Source organism: Rosa chinensis, chromosome 2, assembly GCF_002994745.2.
Source record: "Rosa chinensis cultivar Old Blush chromosome 2, RchiOBHm-V2, whole genome shotgun sequence".
In the NCBI taxonomy this organism is placed as follows: Eukaryota; Viridiplantae; Streptophyta; class Magnoliopsida; order Rosales; family Rosaceae; genus Rosa; species Rosa chinensis.
This window is the reverse complement of record NC_037089.1, coordinates 72,533,994-72,556,878: the sequence shown is the minus strand read 5'-3', so window position 1 is coordinate 72,556,878 and position 22,885 is coordinate 72,533,994. Positions and strand designations below refer to the sequence as shown.

At 37.6% G+C, this 22,885-nt stretch overlaps 1 protein-coding gene across 5 annotated transcripts; it reads left to right on the top strand.

The window, feature by feature from the left end:
- The first annotated feature begins 5,598 nt into the window (after positions 1 to 5,598).
- LOC112186783 (mucin-12) lies at positions 5,599 to 13,520 on the top strand. 5 transcript variants are annotated; one of them, XM_024325295.2, is made up of 11 exons: positions 5,599 to 6,089; positions 7,287 to 7,330; positions 7,540 to 7,642; positions 8,031 to 8,160; positions 8,270 to 8,634; positions 8,810 to 8,992; positions 9,719 to 10,127; positions 10,427 to 10,727; positions 11,025 to 11,183; positions 11,975 to 12,460; positions 12,722 to 13,520. In XM_024325295.2, exons 1-11 carry the CDS (start codon positions 5,924 to 5,926, stop codon positions 12,920 to 12,922), a joined length of 2,547 nt encoding a protein of 848 aa, XP_024181063.1. In that variant the 5' UTR covers positions 5,599 to 5,923; the 3' UTR covers positions 12,923 to 13,520. The 5 variants fall into 5 exon arrangements, with proteins under 5 accessions (XP_024181063.1, XP_024181061.1, XP_024181062.1 ...); XM_024325293.2 differs by having other exon boundaries at positions 5,601 to 6,089; positions 8,813 to 8,992; positions 12,638 to 13,514; XM_024325294.2 differs by having other exon boundaries at positions 5,601 to 6,089; positions 9,722 to 10,127; positions 12,638 to 13,514.
- The last annotated feature ends 9,365 nt before the right edge of the window (positions 13,521 to 22,885 follow it).

Sequence of the window (22,885 nt, the reverse complement as noted above, 5' to 3'; positions counted from 1 at the left end):
AATCAAGTCCCAGTTCAGACTGGTAGCACACTTTGTCACCATTTTTGTATCCAAAAAAAATGTAATCAAATCAGACTAAACTTTAAAAAGAAAAAAATTAATAGTAAAGTACTATAAAATATCAAAGGAAAGAGTTTTCATGTTGTATGTCTAACTTGAATGAAATTTCTAAATAGTGGAATGCTTGGGTTGGGTAGTTTAGACTTGGTTGTGCGCCGGGTAGTCCACTAGTGTCTTGCACCTGCACACACGACACAAATCACAACAATTCATTTCCCCGTTCTTAGAGACTCGACGTCCCAGTCGACACACTTTGAGTCAGACAAACATTATTATAGGATTTAAGTCCTCGCGCGTATTTAAGTCCTTGCCTGTACAATTTTGTTTATTTTCTAACTTCTCTTTGCACCTCTAAACCTAACACATACACATTTTTCGTATGTCTTTATAAATTTATACATGGTCCCGTTGAAAATTATGGTTTTGTTTGAAATTATTTATTCGCTGTCTTTATAAGAGAGAACCAAAATGATTAGATGTTTTCCTAGGTTTGTACCAAAAGTCTATTTAACACTAAACAAATACTAAGTGCCTTGAACTATCAGTTCATCGGCACCTGGCCATTAGTCTTAAAACAATTATAAAAGAGGGAGATCCGTAAACTAATCTACTTATTTAGTCAAACCCAAGATCCACCCAACTAATCATGTAGTTTAAAAAGTTAATCCAAAGTAGGTGAATTATTGATTTGTTCATGACCTTCTTTTTTAGTAATACACTAATGCTAATAATGTAAAAACATTGTGCTAATGGATTGGATTAGCACAGTGTCCTTATAATATTGACCATCAAATTAGAATGGTTTCTATCTGCATCATGGTTCCATTAGCACAGTGTCCTTATAATATTTGACCATCCAATTGGAATGGTTTCAACTTTCTATTTGCATCATGGTTATACCTTTTAACTACTTATTCGCAAGGAAGAACCGTCCCCGATCTAGTAATATATACTAGCCTTCCTCCACACATGTTCCGCATGTGCAAATAATTTTTTTTTTCTTCAGAAAATAAAAAAGAAAATATAATGGAAGAAAACGGTTATTGCAGAGAAAAGTTAGTTGGAGAAAAAAGTGGGTTGTGAGATTTATTTTGTTTATTTTTATTAATAAAATTATAATTTGTAATTGTCATAATAGCCCTTGTGATTAAATTAATTTTCAAAGTTTTTTTTTTTTGAAACGATTTTCAAAGTATTTTAATCTCTTAAGATCATTTCTGTCAAAATTTTTGATTTTGGCTAACAAACTCTCTTCTCTTAATAATAGTATATATATATATATATATATATATCTGTCTACCAAATATGTTGCAAATGAAGCACACTAGTAATTTAGGTGAGTTTTTAGTGGCGTGGTAATATACTGATTTCCTATTTAGGAGGTTATGTGTTCGAGTCCCATCAAAATTGGAACGGGGTCGGGTTAAAAAAAAAACACTAGTAATTTGCTGTTCATAAATATTTTGCTTCATTATAGGAAGCAATTTTAATTAAATGAATAGCATTGGAAGTTCTTATTCTTTCCATCAAATAGAGGAGAATTACCAGCAATCAGAGACACCATGATCCAATGAAGTGTAAACTGTATTCACAACAGTCTCTAACTCTATTCTTTTGAACCATTGCGTTGATCTTGTATTAGAAATTTCTTTTCTACTAAGGGGGGTGTATTCAATTCAGATTTTAAAAGACTTTGTTTGAGTTTTTATAATCCATTGATTTATTTAATCCACGGATTGTTTAAATTCTATATGGACTCTAATTGATTCTAATGGATTTATTTACTAGTATTTGTTTAGATTTTACAAATCCTTATAATGTTTTTGATAGGTTAATTTTTTTTTTCTTCTTCTTTAATTAAGCAACGGATGTATGGATCCAACTATAATGCTATATCAATGACAAGAAAGTATGACACTCTACTATTCTTTATGTTGTGTATAATGATATATGAACAATAAGAGAAAACTAACTAGCCAAAATGTTACACAAAAAATAAAGTAGTAAACTAATGACATCATTTATTTCATATCTAATTTATAAAAGAATCATGTGTGTATGTATCATGTTAATAATACCATTGAAAGTGAGCTTAATTAGCTAGAAGGATTAAGGCTTCTAGAGCTATAGTGATAAAAATAAAATAAAAAATTATTAGATGAGAGCAGAGGTAGAGGAAGATAGTGGGAAAATAGGTCTAAGACAAAATGGATAAGTGTCACCTATTGAGACCCATTTTCTTTTCTTTTTTTTTGTGAAGAGCTTCTTCATTTTTTTTAGTGAGAAATAATCCATCAAAATCTTTTGGGAAGTGGTTGGATTGTTTTTGAGTTTTGCTATGTATAAAAGGCACTATAAAATCCTCCAAAATTAAGCATTTAATGAAATCCTTAAAAATCCGTATATTTTTGAATATCAGCATATTTGAATATATAAATTTAAATCTTAGTTGAATACATCAAGATTTTAAATGACTATTTAAAATCTCATTTGAATACTCATAGACTTCTAAAATATAAAAAAAAATCTTGTAGACTTTTAAATGATTCACCCCCCTAAGTCTATTTTGAAGTTTATTGTCAGTTAAGCAAAATCCTAATAATTACTTTTAGTAACTAACATTCTAGAGTTAACGTTTACTTGTAGAGTCACAAATCATGGTAAAAACTATCTGTCATAATCATATATAGTTTTTCTCTGAGCATCTCTAATAGTTATAGCTATTTTTCTTAGTTAAATTGGCTAAAAGTGAAATATAGGTAACTAGTTTTTGAGTTCTGCTCCAACAAGGTAAGCTAAGTCTCAAGTTAAATCAATTTGAACGTTAAGATATTTGAGTTTTAGTTTAATTCTCTCTCATCTCTACTTAAATACAGCTAAAAAGAATAAGAAGGTTACTCTCTCTACGAGAGAGGTGTTGGCCTTTGCCTACTAGCAGTAGTTCTGAAAATTTGGCTCAAGGAGATGGTGTATGGTCATTGTGAGAAATAGGGCAACGGGGTTCTTCATTGTCAGCTTCTCAAAAGTCTTACGGAACCCTGGTTCCAACTTTTTATTTTTGCTTCCTTGCTCGAGGTCTCTTCATTGGTTGCGGCTGTGGTGGTTCTACTGGCTTGCCATGGCGCCTTCTGGGATCGCGAGTGAATTTTTGAGGTGGGAGAGACGGCGAGCTGTGGTTTCAGAGTGGTTGGGCAAACCATATCGGGGTCAGATATTTGGAGTTGGTGGGGCAGCTGATGATGGAAAGTTTGTTGGTTGTAGCATAGTGGTTGGGATAATGAAAGGATTCAATCGACGAACTTCGGTGGAGGTAGAAGTGTGTGTCGGGTCGATGGGCTAATGCGGCTAAGTAGTAGTGTTGTGGTTGGGTTTGGCTCTAATATTAACAGTGGTGGCACGAGGGGGGTACTACACTCCGATGGGGGCTTTTCTTCAGGCGGCGGCATATAGTGGCGATGGGACAATGTGGTGGACACATACGAGGTTGCAGCTGCTTTCTACTGTGGGCTAGGATTGCAAGATTGGATTGGTCGTTGGTTTGGGGTACGGTTTCCCAGGTCATGGGATATTGTCCTTTGGGGCTTCGGCTCCTTAGTTTGGGCTCTTAGATGGTCTAGGGTCCTTTATAGGATCATGAGCTAGCGTTATAACATTTGGGTTTGGGCCGTAATTTTTGTATTCTCTATTTTCTTTTGTAAGAACTTCTTCTCCTCTACGGAATGAGTTTGTAGGATCTCTTTGAGATATGTTGCTAAAAGTACCCACAACATCTATACCCATTTGATTCCTGTGGATGTTTGTAGAATAGTTTTGATTGAGCTTCATGATCTTTAGAAACGTTGAATTGCTTAGGTAATTGCTCTTTTGTCAGCCCACACCGAGATGGGTCATTATGTATACTTTTGTTGATAAATAGAATGAGTAAACATTTTCTGAAGAAAAAAATAATAATAAATAAAAAACTAAAAACAACTAGAGAATTTAGCAAAAGTTTTGTTTAAGTATTCTGCTGAAGTAAAACTTTATCTTAAAATTAGTAAAATTTTAAATTTATTTTGAAATAAGTAATTTGCTAGAGATGTCCTTACTAAGAGTAATGAAACAACCTAACAAAGCACAAAAACAATTCTCAAACCTCACTTTCGTGCGAAACCATAACCTGAGGAAACCAAAAATAATCCAACATACTATTTGTACTAGACTAAAACCACTTAAATAAATAAAAATGATTAAAAAAAGGAAAAATGATGTCACTAAAACTTGTCATACTAATTGTACCAACAAAAAAAGAGCATTGTTATGTTGAAAAATAATATTGAAATTGAAAAGAATATGAGTTTTAAATTTAATTTTGCCAATCCATGTCACCGGGTAGAACCAACCAAATGACAAGCATTACACCATGTTGTCATCTGAAAGACCTTGTTGATTACAATAAAGATATTGGCTCAAACTAATAAAATGACATGCATACGCTTTGTTTCCATTTGGAAGACCCTTCGTGGATTACAATAAATATATCGATTCAGACCCGTCAAATGCATGTATGCACCCGATCTCAATTTGAAAAACCTTGCGAAATTACAATAAATACATTGGCTGGATAAGAACGAATCTATCTACTGGATGACAGTTAATCTATCTGTTAGCTTACAGAGAATATATCCGCTGGATAGCGATGAATAAAAGTGCATTATATTAAAACGGACAATCAATATGTCCGTCGGCTCACAGAGAATCTATCCGCTGGATAGCGATGAATAAAAGTGCATTATATTAAAACGGACAGTCAATCTATCCGTTGGCTTACAGAGAATCTATTTACTATATAACAATGAATAAAAGTCCATCAGACTAAAAAGAATCGTAAGATGCGAATTTGACATTACACTATATCCAGTATGAATTTCTATAAGGAAAATAAAATTTATGACCGTCCATATATGCATTTTGGGTATTCCCAACAATTGAGCGAGTTTTTCACCTTTGGAGTTGCTATGATTTGCATACCTAGAACTCTTTTAATTGATGAAAAATTGGGGGACTAATGACCAAACTAATCTACCAAAGTACCAAGTAGATTGGTTTCTGAACCCGCCTCCTTCCTTGCTTCATGTACTTCAATCAGATGCGGTGGCAGCTGTAAGGTTACTGTTGTAAAAAAAAAAAGAAAAAAAAAAGTACCAAGTACTACCAAGGTCTACCAGTCCATCATGTCGAGCTAGTGGTATGATTGAGCTAGGATAACAAACACATTCTGAAAAGTAGTGTTCTACTGCAAAAACATGGAACCAGCATTCCCACTTGGTTCCATTCATTATTCATATCATGGTGCTCAGTCTGCTGACCTCCCAGAACAAAAAAACATCAAAAAAGCACAGATTTTTATAGCACACACACAGTGAAGAAAAACCTGTATATATATTTTTTTTAAAAGGCAATTGGGAATCAAAATAATTATTAAAAAAAACCAAAAATAAAAATTGCCAAAAATAATTAAAACATATAAAAATGAAAAACCAAAAAGCCCTACACTCCAAAAACACTTTCATTTAGCTCCCTTCCCCCCCTCGTTCTCCTCTCTTCTTGTTCTCGTTCTCATTCTGTCTGTCTACTTGTCGTAGATCAATTCAAAACTACCCATTAAAAAAGTTCATCTCTTTTCTTTTTTATTTTTTCCCAGTTTTTTTTTTCTTTCTTTGTTTTTAGTTCTTCATGTTGATATAGTGTTCATCTTTGAAATCAGAGGAATTGGGAACCCAGCAATTCATTTTTCTTCTCCACCAGAGTCTCTCTGTCTATTTCACATTCTCTCTCAGAAACTATAAAGTCTGGGTCTTTCGGGTTTTCTGGGTCTGCAAAGATGAGTAGTGGTGGTGGGTTTAGGGTTTCAATCCCAAACAGTGTGAGGAAGACGATCCAGGACATCAAAGAGATCACAGGCAATCACAGCGAGGAAGAAATCTATGCAATGCTCAAGGAATGTAACATGGATCCCAACGAGACCGCGCAGAAACTTCTCCTTCAGGGTACCCTCCAATTTTTTATTCTCTTGCTCTGCTTTGGATTGGGTTTTGATTGTTGCGATTCTGTTTGAGTAATCTGATGTGATCTGTGAGGTAAAGTTCTTGTCTTTGCTACTGGGTCTGGTTCGTTTTCGGGTTTGATTTGATTTTTGATTGTGGGGAGTGGGAATTTGAGTTGGGTTTTTGATTTGCTATGATGGGGTTTCACTGTTTGGTGTGCCTTCATGAGGTTTTGTTTGGTTCTGATATTGTGTTTATGAATTAAGCTCTACTTTGTTTGAGTGACTATGCCATTTCGCGCAAAATGTAAAGATCTGGACTTGGTTTTAGGATTAGGATTTGATTATGTATTAAGCTTGTGGTCACTTTTGGGGTCCAGGAGTAATTAATAGCTTTTACTATCCTCATTCTTTAGTTGATGTTGAAATACTGTTGTTAGGTTTAGTTCTCCATTTGTAGTCCTGAACATTGGTGAAAAATGAAACAAAACTTTGTGTTCGGCCTCAGTTTTTGGTCCGAAATATTTGAGCTATGTACTATATGAATTATTGTTGCATTTGGCACAATGCATTGTTCAGTTTGTCGAAAAATGAAAATGTATCATGTATTGCTTCCGCAGAGATTGCTACCGCCCTCTCAACAGATTTTTTTAGCACCTGGTTCCGCACAATGCAAAGCCTATAGTAATAGCGCATGCCAGTAAAGCAAAGAGATCGTTGTGCTTTATTGTGATAATGGATGAATCTTTATCGAATAATATTAGCAGTAACGATGTAGACATCAGTGTTGGTGGGTGTCTTTTGGTTGTTGTTGACTTGCAGTGTCAATGCAAGATTTATGTGTTGACCTTTGTTAGTGTAGAAAGCTGTTAGACAGCTGAACACTATCTGAACCTCCCCCTCTTCCTCCTCTTCTCCTCCTTCTCCTCATGCTTACCTGTTGTGCATGCCCACTCACACACTTTGACATAGGCAATTCAGTAAAGGTGCCACTTCTGATCCTTTGCATGTGAGTAATTATTCATGGTTGTCTGTTGTTGTGCATTTCCTGCATGGTAGCTGCTAACAGACAAAATAAAGTTAATGCCTCTATGTCCATCTCTACTATGTGAATGATTATTTCCATATAATCTTTCTGCTGTTCTTGCTCCTTCTAATTGTTACTTTCTTTTTAAATAAGAGTTTATATGTCGGTCTGCAGATCCATTTCATGAGGTCAAAAGGAAACGTGACAAGAGAAAAGAGGTAAGAGATTATAATTTCGCAGCTGGTCGGTAATTTAGTGGGCCTTTAAACTGGTTCTATCATGAAGCAACTCGTTTGTTTTATTTAAAAAAAAAGAACAGAAAAAGAAATTCGGTTATGTGTTTTCAGGTACTTATTATTTTACTTCTGATGCAGATAGTATTTTTTTTTTAGCTTTAAGCCCCAACTGATTGTCGAATATCTTGCAGAATCTGAACAACAGAGAGTCTGCAGAGCCACGGTGGAGGCCTGGAATGCCGGGTAGGGGGGGTAGGGGTGGTCGGGTGAATTTTTCATCTCGTCCACCACATGGTAAGTGAAGTTCAAATAGAAGTTATATAACTTGTTTGTGGCTCAGTATTCTGTAGTTTCCTTTGTACCCTTGTCAAAATTTGGGTTCAATTATATGACTTTGATTATGTTTGCTGATTAATAAGTTATATATGTCTATCATTGATAACTGTTTTATACTTTCTAACTGCTACTGGCTTTGTGTTAATCCAACACTTAGCTGTGCTACACCTGTTTATTTTCTGGGTATGTCTGGCTTTTCGTAGAATTGAGGGAAACCATCTCTTCCCTCATCAATAGAGGGAACGTTTATTAACATGCTGTGCAATTGTTTTAGGATTTTGAATTTCTTGTGCCATTAATTTCAGTTGATGCAACCAAGCTAATTTTCTTTTTGTGTACTTGTCAGATGCCGGTGGTGGCAGGAACTCAGGTCCTGGAACTGAGAATGGACCCGCTCAGGTTGCAGAGAAAGGTGTTGCTCCCTCTTTGCCAACCACTCGTGAGACAAAAACTAAAGAGAGAAGTCTGGTAACAAGGTGGCTATCACTTTAAAATGCAATGCATTTTTACATTTTTCACGGTCCTTTTTCTGAATGTAGTTCATATAAATACAACATGAACAATTATGTTTAAAATCATTTACAGCTCTGTAACTGTGATTGTGGGTGGTCCTTCCAATGTGGCTTCGGGAACTACTACTGTTGTGCCTGCCTCACAGTTATCTACTGGAACTAGTGCTGAAATAAGTTTGTCATTGGTTGGGGATAAATCGGGTAGCTCGGTCTCTGCAGTGGATGCAAAAAAAATCCCCACCAGTGCATTCGGAAATGAGGACTTGCACGAGCAGGCTGCACCAAGCTCCAGTAGTAGCTCAGTTTTGCCAAACCCAGCGTCTACATTGGGAGCATGCTTTTCCCCCTCTGATCCTGTACTGGTGCCGTCTAATGATTCACGGCTCCCAGGTTCTGTGGGCACAATCAAACGTGAAGTTGTGAGCCATCATCCTCCTGGTGAGCCAAATGCAACTAGAATTCTTTGGAAATTTTATTAGTTTTATAGATTATTTCCTTTCCCCTCCCCTGAGTATCTAGAATCTAGATGATGCTTAAGTTTTCACCAAAAAAGAAAGAAAAAGAAAAAAAGATGATGCTTAACTAATAATAGCTTTTTTGGGTGACAATATAGCAGCTTCTGAGGTTGGCAGCTCTTTAGCACAAGGAAAAACAACAAGCAAAACACAGGGAGTTGGGAAAACTCAGCCCTCTGATTTTTCACATCCTTCATCTACATCAACTCATGGCGGTTCGGTTAGTCGGCCATCATCTAATTATAGTAGCCGGTCGCAACAACTAATTGGCACTCAAAAAGGTAATATATTAGGTTTGTTTGTCTGTCAGCAGAGGTTTATTTAAATGATTGTGTTGTGTACTTAAATTTCTCAAGAGGTCATATGGTCTCTGTGAAACTCTAGGGTTCTATAAAAAGTTAGGCTTCATCTTGTAACTGCTCCCCAACAGAAGAGGAAAAATAAAAGGAAAGTATAATGAATTTTGTTTGCTTTTGTTATCATATTGTTGAGCTTTTGCATCCTACTCAAAGTTGAAGTTGTACTGATCCTTTTGAAGCATCCAGTCAAATTGATTCAAATGCAAAAGGATTGGTTAGAATGAGCGAGTGTTTTTATAATTGATTCAAAAGGTGATTCTTGTAAGTGTGAGTTGCTGACTTTTGATTTTTACATGGGAGAATAGAACAACCACCTTACTCATGTTTTGTTACTTGACAAATAGAAGTCTGTCTCTCTTTTCTTTGGTTCCTTTTTCTCAGTTCTCTTTTATATGGTCAATGTATTCTTTGCAAAGAAAAAAAATCAGAGTTTGTTTAATATAGCATGTTGCTCAATGATAGCTTTATGGGTGATAATTTGTATGATGGGCTAATAGAAAATTATATTCAATTACAAGGAGGAAGCTATAGTGATTATGTAATTACTAAGTTGTCATTTAATTTTTCTCAAGAAAAAATACACCTGATGACTTCATCTTTTATTGCTTGAATGTTTATGATAGTCTGAATTTATGATTTCTACTTCGGCAGTTGGTACCAACAAGGAGTGGAAACCAAAGCCCATAGTTTCTGCTGTTGTTCAAGGTCAAGCAACAGCTAATGTAGCTGCACCTGAGGTGCCTGCTGATTTGGTAGAGGTCTCTCCGCAGTCACAACCTGTTTCAAGTGTCCTTGATTCGGAAGAAGCAACTTCAAAACTGCAGAAGAAGCTAGAGGAATTACACCTTCCACAGCTTCCACAGCGCAAATTAGTTATTCTTCCAAATCACATACACGTTCCTGAGTCTGAACGAAACAAGTTGAGTTTTGGAAGCTTTGGGGCAACTTTTGGTGTAACGAATAGCTATGTCAGTGGTCCTGAGAGTGAGAAGAGCTCTACCCCTCGGTCTGAAACTTCTCAGGTTATTGAAGAATCTGTGGAGGAACAGTCCTCAAGGTTTGTATGATAATTATTTTACTTAAACAGCTTTGTTGTTTGGTGCATTTTGTGGCAAAACAAAAGACTTTGTTAGACCTTAATAATTAATTTGATCTCATTCCCGATCAAGCAGACATATATCTTTCCACCACTTTGTTTAACCTCTGTTTGGATTTAGCATTGCACTCTATTGTTAGTAAAATTTGACAAAATTCTACTTCAAATCCCTGTATTTCCATTTTTCATGTGGTAGTATATTATCCCTATAATTTCTCTTAACACGTGCTGATGTTATTTTGTTAACATGTTGGATCCAGCAATCAAAATGTGTTGGCAACTGCTGATGAGGGTGATTTTCCTGATCATTCGCAATCACCTACTCATATGCTTGAAAATCTATCATCTGTTGAGGGTGATGTCTCATCCAGTGCAGCCCAAGGACATAATGAATCTAAGCATGACACTGTATTGACTTCTGGAGGTCATCAGCTCCCAGTGGCTAATACTTCTCCGAATTATAGTTTTGGTATTGTACCTCCAATTTTAGGGAGTCAGCTTGCGGCATTTGAAAACTCTGAATCTCAAGCACGTGATATATCTCGGCTTCCAAGCTTTGTAGTAAGCTCATAAACCTAATTTCAGTTATCTGATTTGGCTATATTTAAAAATTGCTTATAGGTTGTGCCTTGTTGAATATTTTGATATTGCAACTCCTATGTGATTACTAACCCTTGATCCCAATTAATCGGATTGCATGCATAGATGTGCAATGACTTCTGAAGTTTAACTTGTTGATTGATGTATGAAAAATTTGTCAACTGATTCGACTTGTGAAACTTGGATATTAGATGTTTTTGCAGAGTGTTTTCTCTGATTTTGCAATCAAATGTAGTCATCATAACTGTGTATCCACAGGTACAACAACCCCTTGACCCAGCAAGTTATTATGCCCAATTTTACCGCTCAGGTGCTGATAGTGATGGCCGTCTTTCTCCTTTTCCATCTCCTGGGGTATCAACAAAGTACAATGGCAATGTTGGAGTATTGCCTCCAAGTTCTCAGTCTCCACAAGAGGTTCGCAGTTTAGTTTGCACTAAAGTTTATTTTTTATGCATCTTCATAGCTTAATAATTTTTCATTACTTCTCAAGTTAATGCTACTGTTTCTTACTTTCTTTTGGTGGTGGTTGTGTTTTTGTGTGTGTGTGTGTGTGTGTGTGTGGGGGGGGGGGGGGGGGGGGGGCGGTTAGATTAAAGCAAACTAGAACCAGGAATTGTTGAGTTACAATATGCTATTTGTCTGCATTATCCTGTTTGAATTTGTCACTACTACATTTGGGAACAGTTATGTGGCAGAAACCGAAGTAAAAGCTATTTGGCAGAAGTTTGTTACTGACCAGTACAAGTTATTTGGATTATTTTATCTTTTAGGGTAAACAACAATAATAACACCTGATTAGTTCTTAATTTTTAAAAACGTTTTGTGCTTAGACAACTCCACCATGCACACTAGCAAGTAGCAACTCACATGCATGCCTGGAACAAAGGCATTATATGGTCAAGCACCTCCCCCCCCATGTGTGATCTTGAAAGTATCAATTCATTTGTGGTCTTTTCTCATGAAAATGTGCAACAGGGCTTAAAATTATACTAGCGTAAAATCTTGCATTTATGTAAACCATCTAGTTGTCAAGATTTGCATTAAATACTACATAGTCTTAAATATTATGAAGCAGTGGTACTACTTTTGTTTCAATTATTGTTCTCTGATGGAAAAATTGAAGGGTATGTCTGTCTAAGATGTGTGTATCTTGTGCTGGGATTTCAGTTACGCCCTTTTTTTAATGCTATTTTGTCTATTAGCAGGGTGGGGTTCTTTCAGCAGCAGGTCCAACACCATTGGTGACACAGGCTTCTGGGCTTGTGCAAAGCTCAATAGCTGTAACTCAGCAGCCAGTTCCTGTCTTCCGACCGCCAGCTGGGGTGCACATTCCTCATTATGCTAACTACATTCCTTACAGTCACTACTTTAACCCATTCTATGTTCCGCCTCCTATCCACCAATATTTGGGTAATGGAGCATTTCCTCAACAACCTCAAGCAGGTGGTGTGTATCCAGCTCCACCAGCAGCTGCTGCCACAGGAGTCAAATACTCACTGCCACAATACAAAGCAGGGACTAATACAGGAAACTCAAATCACATGGGAATGGCAAGTGGATATGGGCCCTATGGCTCTTCCCCAGCTGGTTATAATCCCAGTCCTGCCACGACTGCAGGAAACACTACTCCCAATGAAGATCTTAGCACATCTCAGTTCAAGGAGAGTAATGTATACATCACCGGACAGCAGGTTGGTTTTCATCTTTACCTATTGATCTTTGGTGTCCCTTTCTCCTTTGGGATGTTAATATAATAATTATAAATCTTGAAGAGTGTAGGTTTTGCTGTGATCTGTTCTTATTTCTTAGGACATAAACTTCTGCAATTTCCCTACAATGCATGATATTTACAAATGGCTTTTCTACAGAGTGAAGGTTCATCTGTATGGGTTGCTGCACCTAACCGAGAAATGCCCAGCTTAACAAGTTCATTTTACAACCTTCCTCCACAGGGTCAGCATGTGACTTTCACTCCAACGCAGGCTGGCCATGGTTTCTACCACCCTGCACAAGCAGTATCAGCTGCAGCTGTCCATCCACTTCTGCAACAGTCCCAAACCATGGCTGGGGCAGTTGACATGGTGGGACCTGGGGGAAGTGTTTATCAGCAGCCTCAGCATGCACAACAAATCAACTGGCCGAGCAACTACTGAAACAGAAGAATTGCAAGTCCAGTCTCAGGAATTGTTTTGGGCAACTCAAACTATTTTGGATGGAGGGAGACATCAAGAAGATACCAAGTTGGCAGAGATTGAGTGTAAATCTGTAAAAGGAGGCTGAAAAAAAGAGTTGCTGATAGTATCTTCTGAATGTTTGGGTTGAGGACATAAAAGGTGCAATCCACCTGTAACTGATATTGACCATTTTAGTTAGTCAAGGTAGAAATGGCAGGTCTTCTCTTTTTGCTGCTTTATGGTGTTACCATTTTCCCCTTCCCTTAGTTTCAAGTCTCTCATCTCTTCCGCTTCCTTCTCCTCCTTTGTTCTTTCTTTCTACATTTCTTTGGAAGTTCTTGAACTTAGAATTTACTGTTGAGTGGTGAGAATCTCTTTCATTCTTTTACTCTTATATATTTGAGGTTTTATAGGTTTTGGAAGGTAAGATATAGGCTGGTGAAGAATTTTTCAAGTCCATTGTTCTCTTTCTGCTGTCTTACCTGTAAAGTGAATTTTGATAGCAAGGAAAATCTGTATTGAACTGTTGTATTGGTATAACAGAAGCAAACATCTCAATTGTTTTAGTTCACTGTCATTGCTTCTCATAGTTTGCAGGGTTTCAGGGCCATTTATTCCTTTGTCCAAATAAAAATTATGTAGATGGATTTTGATATCATAGTGCAGAAGTCTCTTTTTGTTATACCCTTCACCGTTATAGTAATACCTACCAGCTAATTAGATCTCTTCTTGGCATGGTGATTGTTTCCCATAGTGGTGCGTATCAAAAGATTGATGAGCATGAATAGTCTGTCTTACATGATTGTTATAAGTGGTGTCGTTGCCCCTTGGGGGAAATCCGATAAAATTGGAACGATATAAACAGTGAGCAAGAAGCCTGACAATATTTGATCAGTTTTGGCTGCGATGAGTTTGATGATGAATTGACGATTGTTGAAGTATACTTTATTTGTAGAACACGCTTTTGAAATCAACTGCAGGCCAATGTTTATTGATGCTTTCTGCTGAGTGCTCACAGAGTCACAAGTCACAACCAAGCCAGAGCCAGAGCCAGAGCCAGCCACGGACTCTTGTGTTGCTTGCCTAGATTTGTCCTATACTAATTTAACCGTTGTTATCAGCATCTTTGAATTACTTAGCCCAATCAACGTTACCCCGAGCTCCAGAAGGGACTCTTAGTATGCATCGATGTGCGGAATGTTATAAAGGGTGCGTATTGTTTCAGCTCTGGACTGACTGCTACGATTGATGTCCAGTACTTTGCAGAAGAACTATAGCCAAGTTGTCATGCTCCACAAATTCCTCAATATCGGTAAACTTAAGCCATTCTCAAGGCGTGTGCCTGTGCCTGTGCCGGTGCCGCCTAAGCAAGCTCCGGCACAGTCAGAGACGGGCAGCAACTCTATTTTGAAGGTTGTTCACGCAGGTGGAAATGTTGAGAGTTACTACATGGCTATTCCTGCAGCCAATATTTTGGAGAAGTACCCTTCTTTCTTGCTCGCTAGGCCTGAAGTCTTCAGGCGGCCGTGGGACTCAGTAGTGAAGCCGGATGCAATACTCACACCCGGAGAGAAAGTCTTTCTTGTACCCCGCAGGACTGTGAGGAAGCTCCGTCGCAGAATACGAAGACCCGGGAAGGATTTTTCAGCCAATTGTTTCATGTCTCAATCGTCTATTGATGTATCAACTGAGACTCTACCACAGAGGAGAGATGTCGGTAGTGCAGTTGGTGATGCAAGTGAGAGTGACGCTTCTATTTGTAGTGCTATTAGCAGAAACAAAAGTGATGGCAAGAAGCATGTGACTTTTCGTGGCATCAAGAAACATGTGACATTTGCTGGCCTTGATGTGAAGCACAGGCCGGAGAAGACTCACAGCGAAATCGAGGAGCAAGATTCGAGTGAAAGCTCGAGTTCTCTAAAATCTCTCCGAGGGAGAAGGAGGGTACGGGTTGTGACATGGCAGCCGATTCTTACAGCAATAACAGAAGCTCATGGGAATGATTTGATGAGATAATGATCGATTAATGTTTGCCCTTGATTATGTTCTTTCATTATTATTTTATGTTTTTTAGAGGATGTTCATGCATTATTTGAACAGGTGAACTTTGTGTCTTCTGCATACTGATCTAGTGTGCTCTTTTCCATTTGCAACTTGCAACTCTATGATATGAATTTGATGATAATTAATTAATTATTGTCTACATATATGTTTTTTTTTTTTTTTTTTGAGAATTCTACATATATGTAATTTTATCTTTTCCAATAGTGGAGTTGTACGTTAGACAAACAATGGCCCCAAAAACCTGAAACTCAGAGAACTCAAACATCAAAACAACCATTGACCTTTCCGACAACGAAGATGGAAAATTAGAGATCGAATGATTCAAACCTGGAATGAATTGACATCCAGTTGATTAGTTTTTTTTTTTTCTCAGTTGATTGGTTGGGAGTAATCTTTTGGTTCCTAATAAAAAAAACTCCCTATCTTGCTCAACAACAACAATTTTTTTATTTATTTACTAAATTTCCTAGTGTATATATATTCTCCTTATTCAGCCATATTATTATAAATTTTTCCTCAAGAGTCGAAAGAATACAAAAAGGAATCAGGGTTTTGTTTTGGGTTGGTAACTCGTGTTTCTGGTTTAGGGTTTAGGAGAATAATGTGGATGAAGAAGAAGGTCAGAAAACAACAAAATCATCATCTAATGGCAACGAAGATGAATTTTTATGGGTCGTTGAAAGCAAAGGGGACAGACTGAGGCGTCTGCCTGTTCCCCATGTTGGTGTGAAACACTATACAGACAGCGGCGTTTCCTATAGCTTTGTGGTCTTGAACTCGCGCTTAATCCTTATTGGTGATGATGATGTTGGTAAGAATGAAGTTGGACAGAAAAGAAGAAGAGTACCGTTGGCGGCGAGAGAGCGGTTATAATCTAAGATCGCAACACCGGGCAGGGGCTAGCCACGACGGTTGATTTATATACAGTGGGATATAGAAAATACCGCCTCAATTATCTGACCGGATAAGTCAATGCTTCTTAGTTCAAGTTTTCTTGGTGTTTCTTAGAACAAACTTTTCATGTACGTACGTACGTCAACAATGTCATGTTGTCACAACATCATGGTTAGTTATGATTCCGAATCCGGTGATTGGGGAGCTTCTTTGCGAATCTTTTTTAGCTATGTGGTCACTTGGCGTGGTGTTTTATAATGACCGCTACTTGTTTTCGATTTTCCTTTGGAGATCAGAATCCTATTGAAAGATTTTCCCGACAAGTACGAACCAGACGTACAAGTTTTTGATATTAAGAGTATGTTCACCGGTTGGGAGAAAATGTCAAGGTTACTGGGTCGACCGGTCAAGAACTGTTCACTGCTACTGGACATGTGTTTCCACCACTTCTGTTTCTTGACCGATCAGTTACTGTTCATTGAATTTTTTTTTTAAATTTGTTTATTGTAAAATTGAAATATATTTGAATTAAGAACTTATTAAAAAGATTTAGAATTAGAGAATTTTTTGAAATATATTTGAATTAAAAATGAAATAGAGGATTTATTACAATTTTTAGATTTTTTTTAAATTAACTTTTCTTACCAATTATAGCTAGTTTTTCTCCTAAAATATATATATATATATATATATATATATATATATAACCCGTTTGTTTTAATTACATTTGCAAACATATTAATTGAATGTTATTGGATGGAGACTTCAATTAAAACCAACAGCCCAACATTGGTTTCAAAGAAGAAGCCAATAGCACTGAGCCACGTGCTCACCAACAGCCCACTCTTTTAACTGCATGCACGTCTCTCTCTTCACCCAGCTCGCTAACGTCACCCATGATAGGGACTGGGCCGAGCTGGCAACTGGGCAAGAAGGGTCAAGAAATATGTCATCAGAGCAAATTCACCCGTAGTCAAGAAATGTCAAGGTCGAAAAGTCAACCAGTCAAGTAACTGTTCACTGCCACTGGACATGGGTTTCCACCCGTTTTTTTCTTGACCAGTCAATACTGTTCATGTATCACTGTTCATCGATTTTTAACTGTTCATTTTCATTGTTTATTGATTGTTTTAACTATTTATTTTATTGTTTTTATATGAAGTGGAGGAAGGTGTAACTATGAAATATAATTTTTTTGGTGTGAGATGTAAAATAAATAGTAGGTATTTATATAGAAATTTTTAGAATTTCTTATAATTTATTTTTGTTACCGTTTATTAACGTTACGTATATATATAGTACAAATATAATTGTTGGCCGTTGGATCCGGAAATTAAAACCAAGGCCTGGGATTTCATGACTGTTAGGATCATTTTCAAAGCCCTCCAATGGCTCTCTTCCATGTGCTCCTACTCCGGCCCATTCCATGTCGCTGTGCGACAAGCGACTGAAGCAACGCGTGTGGGAGTGGCGGCGCCACGTGTCAAGCAGCTGTCCTTCACTTCCGTTGCTGGCGCGTCTCCTTCTCCCCTCATTTGCTGATGTCGCCCAAGTTTCCGGGCTGGGCCTTGCTAGTTGATTTCTTGCCTGGGTCATGGATTTAGTCATGGCCATAACTAAATTCTTGGCTTCGGTCAAGAAAGCCAAGTTTTTGGCTGGTCACAAACAAACCGCTGGAAACCAGATTTGCAAGTTCAAGGTCACCACCTCAGCAAGATCTAGCTCCTGACCGATCAAAAACAAACAGGTGGACTTGCTCTCAGCTTGGCCTTTTTCTTCGCCTGGGTCAGGAAAGTTCATGGAGATGCCGGTCAGGAAGCCACCGCTGGAAACAGATTCTTCCTCCATTGCAGTCACCAACTCAGCTTCTCTAGGTGGAGACCGGTCAGGACTGCACTACTGAACTTGCTCTAAGCGGTGTAAGTAGCTTTCCAAAGCAGTTGAGGGCCTCCTAATGATGGGACGGTTCTCCCTTGTTAATTTCAAAAATCGATATCGGCTTATGCCTATTCCAGCATATTCCATGCATTAGCTTTGCTTTGGTCCATATATATCGGAATCACTACTAGCCTAAGCCTCATAGAACACTACTATTTTTCTGTATCTTTTGCTCTAGAGGATATGGATAACCGTATCTAATGAATATACAGTGCAGCCGTGGAATGAAAAAGAGTATTCTCTATTGCAGACTCCACTAACCAAAAGTCACGCTTATGACTTTGGTGTGTCCATTTTTTCTTTTTTTAATATTGCGTTAGTTTTATTTTCTTTTTCTTTTTTATTGCTTGTCTCCATATTTTTTTTTTGGTATTGATTTCATGTTTAGCAAACATTATTTACCTTATTTTTGTGTATTTTGCATACCTGATACAAAATACACAAAGTCCGCATATATTGCAGAGATTTTTCAATCGCCAATTCTAGAAAATCACATCCTTTTCTTCCCTCCTCTCCTTTCTTCTATTGCGAGGCCTGATCGAGCAACCAAAACTGATACCAACGAACGAGATCAAAAACTAATACCCAAAGTCTTTCAATTTTCTCCCCGTACATTAGAACCTCTTAATCCCGATCATAAGATATTTAATCATTGATCACTGCCAATGCTTGTCTTGCACTTAAATATTAACACCGTTGATGTTTCTACACATTCAACACAGATCAATCCAATTTGAAGTGAATAACTGGCTCAAAATCAGTTATAATTATTTTTAATATCTGAGATGGTTAACTCAATTTGAGTTTGAGTTTGTTTCAATACCTATTGCTGAAGGAGATTCCATAATTCCTTTTGAGTAAAATGAGTGAAGTCAGGCTTGCTCTTCTACAAAACAAAAACAAAAAGAAACTTCAGTAAGTCAAGGAGAAAGAAGAAAGAACTCTAAGAAGGACGAAGTGGTGTTAGCTCAGTGGTTAGAGCACCCACTACTTATGTACGAAGTCATGAGTTCGAGTCACCATGGGGTAGGAGTGAAATTCTTTGATCCTCTTTTTTAAAAGAGAGAAAACAAAAAGCAAAAAAAAAAACTCTAAGAATACTGGAAATGAAACTCTTAAGTCAAGGAGGTAAAGGAAGAGATGGGGAGTGGTTATCTCCAAGGGTTTTTGTCCATTTACCCCATTTCTAGAGATTCTTTTCCTACTTACCCCATTAAGTTTTTTTTAATTCTCTCTTACCCAAAACACTCTAAGGAGGTATTCCCTAATACCCCATTAAGATTTTTTTTTTAAATTTTTTTTAATACCATTTTACCCTCACCCCTTGTTACTTAGAGAGAGAGAGAGAGAGAAACCATAGGAGACTTCGCCGAAGCCCCGTCACCGGCCGCAGGATTCCGGCCAACTTTTGTAGGAATCTAGTCACATGTCGCAGGATTCCGGCCAACTTACGCGGGAATTCGGTCACCGGTTGGCAGATTCTGGTAATCGGCCGCCGCCCACTGAAAAGATTTACTGCCCCAATAGATATCTATTTCCCTCCAATAGAGGGGCAATAGACGTCTATTTCCCTAATAGTCTATTGCCCCCTAATAGACGTCTATTGCCCCCCCAATAGACGTCTATTATCCTCTAATAGAACTTTCGGTTGCTGGAATATGAACTAATCTCCTAAAATTTAGACAATAAAACTTTGTTTAAAGAAAAAAAGAAAAGATTATATTAATTTAAAAACGTCTATTGCCCCCTAATAGACATTCAAATTTTTTTTTTTCTTTCCTTCTGTCCCATTACTTAAAAAAAAAAAAACTAATTTGAGCACCCAGAAAATGATTTGGGCACCCACCGGTACTGTGAGAGATCTGGCTGCTCTCCATTCTCTTCTTCCTTCTTCGCCGGTTGAAGACTTACACTGTGAGAAACCCAGCTCAATGGTGTTGTCCAGATGGGGGGAGCTAGAGAGACACACAGGCAGGCACACCCGAATCGAAGTTTAGGCTGCAACACGAACTCACCGCAGGTGATGGATGACGCGACCTCCGAGCTTGCTGCACGAACCGGAACTCCAACCTAGCTGCACGGAGAATGTCGATCATGGTGGCGCTGGGCAACTAATCGACGGTGAGTGCCGAAACGATTATAGCTACGACGGCGAGGCTGTGGAGGCTCGGGATTGCCGATCAATCGAACAGCGACGAGAACGTCGGAGTGACTGGAGCTTCGACTGGAGCTTCTTCGTCGTCTTCTAGCTTGGACTACATCTCTGGCGCGACAATTGTAGATAGAGAAACCGGAGGTGGAGATCGGGGAGGGGAGAGAGAGAGAGAGAGGAGAGAGGACAAAGTGGCATCATGTAGTTTTTCAATTAGGTGAAGGGAAAAGTTGTCATTTCTCTTTAAATTGGGTTAGTGAGAATAAAAATCTGTTGCTGGGGTAACTTTGGCTCATTTTGGGGCTTTTGGTCAAGGACCCTTTGAATAAATCTGATGCATAATTGGATATTAAAGTCTGAATATGCATGAGAGAAAATTTTGGGATTGGATTAAAACTCTCTCTCCCTACACCTTATCTATAAGAAAAGGTTATTAATCTTTAAAAAAAAAAATTACGAAGATATTAATTTGCAATACAGCTGAAAGAGTTTTAATAACATTAACATAAACTTTTTTCTATTTAACTATTAATATAAAAAGCTCTAATAATATTTTAAATAGAAAAAAATTAAAAATATATAATTTTGTGCAATATGGCTGCAAGGAAGGGATGATTAATTTGTAAATTTAAATATGTTAAATGCAAATAAATAGTTAGATAATGTTAGTTCATACCTTTAACCGTATGCATTATACATATATAAGATACTTGCTTGAGGATCGCCACACCAGCCCTTTATTAAAAAAAAAAAAAATACTTATCTGAATATTAGCGTCTTTAGAAGACTCTCTATTTTAGCTCTTTAGCTATTTTAGAGAGCATGTATAGCTTTTTATCTATTTTAACAGCTGCGCCAGATTCCTAAGAGCATCTTTAGTAATGCTAGTCATTTTTAGTCAAATTTTGGCTAAAAAGTCATTTTAGCTAGCCACTTTAGAATTACGTCTGCATCAATACTCTATATTTTAGCTAGTTTTGAATTTATATTATTTTTTAAATGAAGATTAAATAGTTTAAATGTATTTATAAATTACATAAAATAACTTAAAATGAATGTTTTGCATTATAGAGAGCCTCTCATCTCGCTCTCTATATTTAAGAGCGAGATAGCTAAAAGTTATAATAGAGAGTCACTTAGGAGTCTGGTGCAGCTACTAAAATAGATAAAAAGCTAAACATGCTCTCCAAAATAGCTAATGAGCCAAAATAGAGAGTCTGCTAAAGATGTTCTAAGTGGCTCTCCGTTATAACTTTTAGCTATCTCGCTCATAAATATAGAGAGTGAGATGAGGCTCTCTATAATTTAATACATGTCTTTTGAGTTATTTTATGTAATTTATAAATACATTTAAACTATTCAATCTTCATTTAAAAAATATTATAAATTCAAAATTAACTAAAATATAGAGCACTGATATAGAAGTAATTTTAAAGCGGCTAGCCAAAATGACTTTTTAGCTACTTTGGCTAAAATTTAACTCAAAAATAGCTAGCATTGCTAAAAATGCTCTTAATATAATACATTAATTTAGTCTTTTATTTAGCAATGAATACATATTTTTGTTTTTAATAAGTGTACTAGATTATTTTGTTGATTATATTTTTTGTTTGGGCTTTTGTCCATTTACTCCATTTCTAGGGATTTTTTTCCACTTACCCCATTAAGTTTTTTTTTAATTCCCTCTTACCCAAAACACTCTAAGGAGATCTTTTCTAATACTCCATTAAGTTTTTTTTTTTTTTTTTTTAAATTTAGAGAGAGAGCGAGAAACCATACGAGACTTCGCCGGAGCCGGTCACCAGTCGTCAGAATCTGGCCAACTTTCATTGGATTTCAACCAACTTTCACCAGAGTCCCGTCACCGGTCGCCGGAATCCGGTCACCGACCTCCACCCACAGGAATTTTCTGAAAACCTCTATTGCCCCCTCATAGACGTCTATTGCCCCTCAATAGAACTTTCGGTCATTGGAATTGGAACTAATCTTCCTAAAATTAGATAAATAAAACTTTGATTAAAGAAAAAAACAAAGAGATTATCTCAATTCAAAACGTCTATTGCCCCCAATAGACGTTCAAAACTCTTTTTTTTTTCTTTCCTTATGTCCCATTACTTAAAGAAAAAAAATAGAAAAAAAAATCTGATTTGGGCACCCAGAAAATGTTCTGGGCACCCACACATCCTCTCCCTTTTGTGAAGTCGTGAAGACGTGCCACCACAGCTCGCTCTGGCTTCTTCCCGTCGGCGCCACAGCAGGTCGCCCCTCCTCGGCCCTCCGCTTATCATCTCCCTCTATGATCAATCCCCACCTGCCACGTCCCCAGCCTCACTCTCGCTCCTTCGTCGCCTTGAAATCACAGAGGATCAAACCTCTCCTTGGCCACTGTTGTAAGGGCGTCCTCTACTCCAGTTTCTCAGATGCAGCGTTGAGGTCGAATCGGAAAGCATTGTCGAGCCTCGAGGAGGTAGTCTGATCCAGCGGTGATTTGGCTCCTCAGAAGCGGAAGTTGAGGTCCGATTCGTTGTCACCGATGAAGCTGGGTCCAGTCTCGTCGTCGATGAAGTGTAAATCGGCTCGTCGGGGCCTCAATGCTTGCACCAACACTCCTGCAAATTTGAGAGAGAGAGAGAGAGAGAGAGAGAGAGAGAGAGAGAGAGATAGATAGATAGATAGATAGATAGATAGATAGATAGGTACATAGAAAGATGGCATATGGGTCCTCAGAAGCGGAAGTTGAGGTCTGATTCGTTGTCACCGATGAAGCTGGGTCCAGTCTCGTCGTCGATGAAGTGTAAATCGGCTCGCCGGGGCCTCAATGCTTGCACCAACACTCCTGCAAATTTGAGAGAGAGAGAGAGAGAGAGAGAGATAGATAGATAGAAAGATGGCAT